General features: G+C 42.1%; 1 protein-coding gene across 1 annotated transcript in view; it reads left to right on the forward strand.

The window, feature by feature from the left end:
• The window catches only part of ELP2 (elongator acetyltransferase complex subunit 2), a 40,595-nt gene extending 38,231 nt beyond the window's left edge, over positions 1-2,364 (forward strand). Inside the window, exon 22 of the mRNA XM_075744641.1 lies at positions 2,065-2,364. Within this exon, the coding sequence (XP_075600756.1) occupies positions 2,065-2,221 (157 nt within the window). The 3' untranslated portion in view covers positions 2,222-2,364. The remainder of the gene's footprint in view (positions 1-2,064) is intronic.
• Positions 2,365-6,000: the final 3,636 nt, after the last annotated feature.

A 6,000-nucleotide genomic window follows, 5' to 3' on the forward strand; every position in this document is an offset into this window, starting at 1 on the left:
GTATATCAAAAATTGTTATCCTTTTAGGAAAAGGTTGATCCCTGAAAGACTAAAGATGTCTTTAAGCAAAATCTGGAAATAAAACTATTGGTTATTTAGATTTTATTAAAAAACCCAACAAACTCCAGTGAAAACCAAAGTGGGGTGTGTGGATGTTTGTGGTGGGTTGACCCTGGCTGAGGGCCAGGTGCCCACCAGAGCCGCTCTATCACTCCCCTCTTTCATTAGACAGGGGAGAAAAGGTACAATGAAAAAAAACCTTATGGGTCGAGATAAGGACAGGGAGAGATCATTCACTAATTATCATCATGAGCAAAACAGACCGAACTTAGAGAGGGAATTCATCTTATTTATTACTAAGCAAAACAGAGTAGAGGAATCAGAAATAAAACCAAATCTTAAAACACCTCCCCCCACCCCTCCCATCTTCCCGGGCTCAACTTCACTCCTGGCTTCAACCTCCGCCCCCCCCAGCGGCACAGGGGGATGGGGAGTGGGGGTTACGGTCAGTTCCTCACGCGGTGTTTCTGCCGCTTCTTCATCCTCAGGGGGAGGACTCCTCTCATCGTTCCCCTGCTCCAGCGTGGGGTCCCTCTCACGGGAGACAGTCCTTCACAAACTTCTCCAACGTGAGTCTCCTCCATGGGGTGCAGACCTTCAGGAGCAAACTGCTCCAGCGTGGGTCCCCCGTGGGGTCACAAGTCCTGCCAGCAAACCTGCTCTGGCGTGGGCTCCTCTCTCCACGGGTCCACAGGTCCTGCCAGGAGCTTGCTCCAGCGCGGGCTTCCCACGGGGTCACAGCCTCCTTCAGGTGCCTCCACCTGCTCTGGTGTGGGGTCCTCCACGGGCTGCAGGTGGAATCTCTACACCCCCTCATCCTCCCTCCATGGGCTGCAGGGGAACAGCCTGCTTCACCATGGTCTTCACCACGGGCTGCAGGGGGATCTCTGCTCCGGTGCCTGGAGCACCTCCTCCCCCTCCTTCTGCACTGACCTTAGTGTCTGCAGATGTTCTAACATCTTCTCACTCCTCTCTCCGGCTGCAAAAGCGCTCTCTAACTGTTTTTTTTCTCTTTCTTAACTATGTTATCACAGAGGCACTGATTGGCTTGGCCTTGGCCAGCGGCGGATCCATCTTGGAGCCGGCTGGCATTGGCTCTGTCAGACACAGGGGAAGCTTCTAGCAGCTTCTCACAGAAGCCACCCCTGTAGCCCCCCCCGCTACCAAAACCTTGCCACACAAAACCAACACAATGTTAAACCCCAAAATACCTCATGCAATGCAAATGCTTTGAGAAGTATTATATGTTGTTGGCCCCACTTAAAAAAACAAAACAAAACAAACCCCAACAACAAAAAAACCCCACCCAACAAAAGTCACCAGCAAACAAACAACAAAACAAGCCAGCTTTATTACCTTTAGATATAAAATAAGATGCTAGAAAACAGCAAAAAGGGGTGGGTGGAAAGAATCACTGTGTATATACATCAGCAAAACATTTTGGAGTGGATGACAGCAAGCTTTCAAGAGCAGCTTTTAGCAGAAACCAAAGGAATGACAGGCTATAAGTGGTGCTGCTGCTGCGGTGGCAGCTAGTGAGACTCTCTGTAGAGAGACTTTGAATATTTCACTTGGAGCACTCCCCTAGATTCTTCCTTCATGCACTGGCATTGGTAGTCCCAGAAATGAAAGCTGATGGTGACTTTGGCCTGTGTGTGCTTGAAGTGAATTGGAAAGAGACACCAGCTAACAGGAAATCGCAGGCTAAAAGCCAGAAATCTGTCATATCTCAGTAACTGAGATGCTAGACCTGCAGCTTAATGTGGTAAAACTTGAAATCAATAGCTGTTTAAATTATTCATGAGTAAGAGGATAAAATGTCATTAGTGTTAATGGCCATACTTATTTTAAGAACTTAATACCTGCTGGTTGTCACAAGTAAGTTTTTCCTCAGTTGGTAGTGTTAAAAGAAGAGTACTAATTATATAAATGTTGATGTTTACACACACATGCCCAACTGTGTGTGACATTTTGCAGTTATGTATGGATTTCTTTTTGTTGCAGCCAAAGTCATGCTCTTGCTGTGAAACGTTTATGTTGGAGACATCATGCGGGCAGAGCTGGGCATAATGATCAGAACAGCAGTGAGTGGTTGCAGCTTGCAAGTTGTGGAGCTGATCACTGCGTTAAGATATTCAATGTCAACAGATTTGCTCTTTAGCAAAGACAGCAGGCCTGTCTACGCGAAACAGATCCACAATGTTTTATTTCAGCTTTTAGCCATTTTGATTGTTGAATTTTCTGTTTTCTGCTCTGGAAAGTGAAACTTCTGACATGTAACTTATTAAAGCAACTTTTGCGGTAGTTTGAAATGTCAAATATTTTTCTAATTCTCCAGTTTCAGGATTATGAAGTATTTTATACGTTTTGGTTGGTGAACATCCTGGAACTGAGGGATGGGAGGTGGGGTAGGGCATGGGAGAAGTATAATGAGACAGCTTTGTTCACTGTGACTCTGGGGGTGGGTGGGAAGCTGCCAGCACTTGGGGGGTTCTGTGCTTGGGATTGCGAGCGGAGTACTGAATTGCATTGAACCCAACTGTCAGTTGACCCGCAAGTGCTGACACTGCGTGTTTAAGCATGTGCAGTTAACCAGAGATCAAACAGCCCTGGTCTAAGTCTTAGACTGCCTTACTTGAGAAGGAGTAGTTTGTGTCCGCATGCTTGGACCTGCCTGCTTGTTTGGTTTTCCTGTCCATATTCCTCTTTCTTCTGCTGTGCTGAATACTGGGCTCCTGTTTGCTTGGTCATGTGGGGCTTAAAGCCTAACTCACAGACCGCTGAAATCTGATGTCTCCTCTGCATACCTGCGAGCCCTCTCTGAGCAGAGTGCTATAGAAGAGCCATCTTGTACTCTGCTTGAGGGCTATCCTCTACAGTTTGGGCTGGAAAAGCTTAAAAATACCAGTAGGGCAGGAGCTGAAAGGTGGCAGCCATTCTTTGTACTGCCTTTGGACTCCTCCCGACTCCTGAGTGCTCCTTATCTATTCTGGTGAGAAGTGGGACTAGTTAACTTATTTGTCTGATTGTCTAGTCATTTAAATAGAATGATAATATACCTCAGCAGGTCTGTCTCCAATTCCAAAGTCCAGAGATCAGTTAAACTTTGAGTGAAATTATTTTTGTTCCAGAACCACTTGCTACCTGAACTGGTAGTGCAGAAATAATTGGAATTCTGCTTAACTTTGTACTGTGGTGTATTTTTAGATAAAGAACAGTTCTTTCAGAATGGGCCATACTCTTTTCAGAATAATTATAGTTTATGTTTTGAAGGTTTTTATATTTTAGCTTTTTATTTTCCATTCTGTTTTTCAGCATTAAAAAAAAATAATTCTTTAAAATTACTTAGGGGAATAAAAACCTGACTTCTTAATAAAGAAGCTTTGCTATGTTTTACTTGTAGTACCTCACGCTTTCCTTACATTTGTGCTTCAAGCATTTGAGTTGTGTATTTTACTTGTCCAGGAATTTTTAAATTGGTAGGTAAAAGGGGCTATGGTCAGGTCAGTCAGGTAAATATGACTAAGGCTATAATTTGGGGTGGTTTCAAAAAGTTGCCAAAAGTGGAAATTTATTTTATGTCACAACTGTAATTTGGTCTCTTACCTACAGTTTGTTGATAATACTGGATAATACTTTCCAATACTAGTACGTCTTGCCTTGCAGCCCCTCTTGCCTATAGGCAAAAGTGAAATGTCATGTTGTCCCCCTTTTTTATTTTGTGAAATGCTGTCATTAAACAAGCATCAGCTATTACATGATTTAGTAATCCATTCCATTACCCCTGGGAGTTTTGTGACTCAATCGCATTGAAGACTATACTTCATTGTTCCAACTTTAAATACATCAGATGAGTCTGTTGATCTCCCAAGTCTAAATGTTTGTAATAGACACTTTCTTTTCAATTAAGGTAAGAGGTTGTCAAGAGACACCTCGACACATGATTAATATTTTTTTATGTACGATGTTATCTTTGTTCACATATTCCTTTACCATGCATTTAGTGGGCGTGACTTTTATATATGCCTTCATCTTCTCAGTAAATGAAGATGAAGTCTAAAGTCTTTTCAAACCAGCATGTAAATCAGCATTGGGATAACAAGTCAGATACTGATTTTATGATCTCAGCTAATATCAGAAAATTATTTAGATCAATGTAAGTATGATACCAAGGAAAAATTGGTGTAATTATAGCAGTCATTTTGGGGGGTAGCATTGGCTGTCTAATGAAGAACAGAGTTCTTTAAACAGCAAAGTAGTACCCTTTAAGATTATTGTAAGAGTTCCTAGAAAATTAGTTTTCTTTTTCATTTGCTTTCTTTGTTTTAAAAAATGAGAAAAGCAAGCATTTGCCAAACATTTACTATATTCATTCTACTTCGTTATTCTTGTTTTATTGGCTTGTTAAATAGTACTGGAATCCTGAAACCTGTCTGAATTAGGTTTTTATTTGAAAGAGTCCGTTGTTGGTTTTGTCCACTAAAAGGCTGTCACTTTTATTTTCTTCCACGTGCTTTTCTTTTGTATATACTTACTCAGAGAGACTCTATGTAATTCATTAAAAATAGTGCATGCATTTGTTTACTATTTAATACATTATTAAAAAAACCACACCAAATTATAGCCTTAGTCATATTTACCTGACTGACCTGACCATAGTCCCTTTTACCTACCAAGATGTATAACTGCTATATGTATCCATTTTTATTTCTACATTTTCTTCTGTGTTTCCCTGGCGCTCTGTCATTGCTGTTCTCTCTTGTGAAGTGCCGTGCCTCTTTCCATTCCTGCCCATCCGATTTGTTTTGGGTTTGGTTTTTTTTCCTCCTAAAAATGTGATTATTTTTTCATGGCCTCCCTTAAGTGAAAACTGTAATTGTGCTCAGGTGTACTTTTGGCAGATGGAGTTAGCTTCTATACTTTGCGAGTTGCTTGTATCACCCTCTTTATAGCAGATAGTTCAATGTCATACAATAAAAACAAAGCTGAGGTAAGTGTAATTTTATTATTTCTTCCCATTTATCTTCAAGACTATCAAATAAGCCCTGCCAGCTCCAATCTTAGGAGCTCCAACTTTCCATGACGCAGCCTCTGACATTGCATTTGTTTTGCCGTAACGTGATGCAAGATTGTGTCCGATGGTCGGGGGTAAAAACTTGCTGTCTGGAATCAGGATGGTCCCAGCTTTGCATCACCCTTTCCTGCCAGCCCGAAGGTAAGGAGTGAGGACACTATTCCAGTGATGAAAACCGGAGGGAAATGTTATGTGTCAAAACGCACCCATCTATAGCAGCCTAATCCTCCGCATGAATTTCTAACTCTAGTAGCATTACATATTTCCGAGTTCCTGTCCTCATTTCTGTTATCAGGTTGGACAAGGGCAGTGTGTTTATTTTAAAGCTCTGCAATCTAGCAGGATACAAAGCTGACGTGGCATCCCCTCTAAACTGAGGCTCTCCCTAGTCCCAGTTACACTTTACTGTCCAGGGGTTTTTTTAACCAACCTTTGCATCCAAAATGTGCAGAACTGGATCTGTGCAGGTTTAGAGAGCTAAGCTGATTAGTGCCTCTGCAGCCCTCGAGTGCTACTTTCTGAAGTACCATGGGCCGACTGACGTATGCGCTCATGTACCTTACCACTAAATAATAGTGTACATTTAATTAAATGTTGCCATAAGCACTGACACGGAAGAGGCCTTGTTTCCCACAGATTTGGGCTCTTTGCAGATTGTGAGTTTTCATTAGTTTTCCTGCGAACGGTTACTTTTTACAGCTGTTATGTGTGGATTTTCATCTCCAATGTGAGAGGTCAAGGGGCAGCTACTTGTCTAGACACTGAGGGAATTTTTTTCTTCTATCTAAAGCCTATGAAATCTGTGGATTTTTACCTGTGAACACTACCTTTCAGACAGACCTGGGTTGAAGTGATCCAGTGGGTTA

Source organism: Balearica regulorum, chromosome 2, assembly GCF_011004875.1.
Source record: "Balearica regulorum gibbericeps isolate bBalReg1 chromosome 2, bBalReg1.pri, whole genome shotgun sequence".
NCBI lineage: Eukaryota > Metazoa > Chordata > Aves > Gruiformes > Gruidae > Balearica > Balearica regulorum.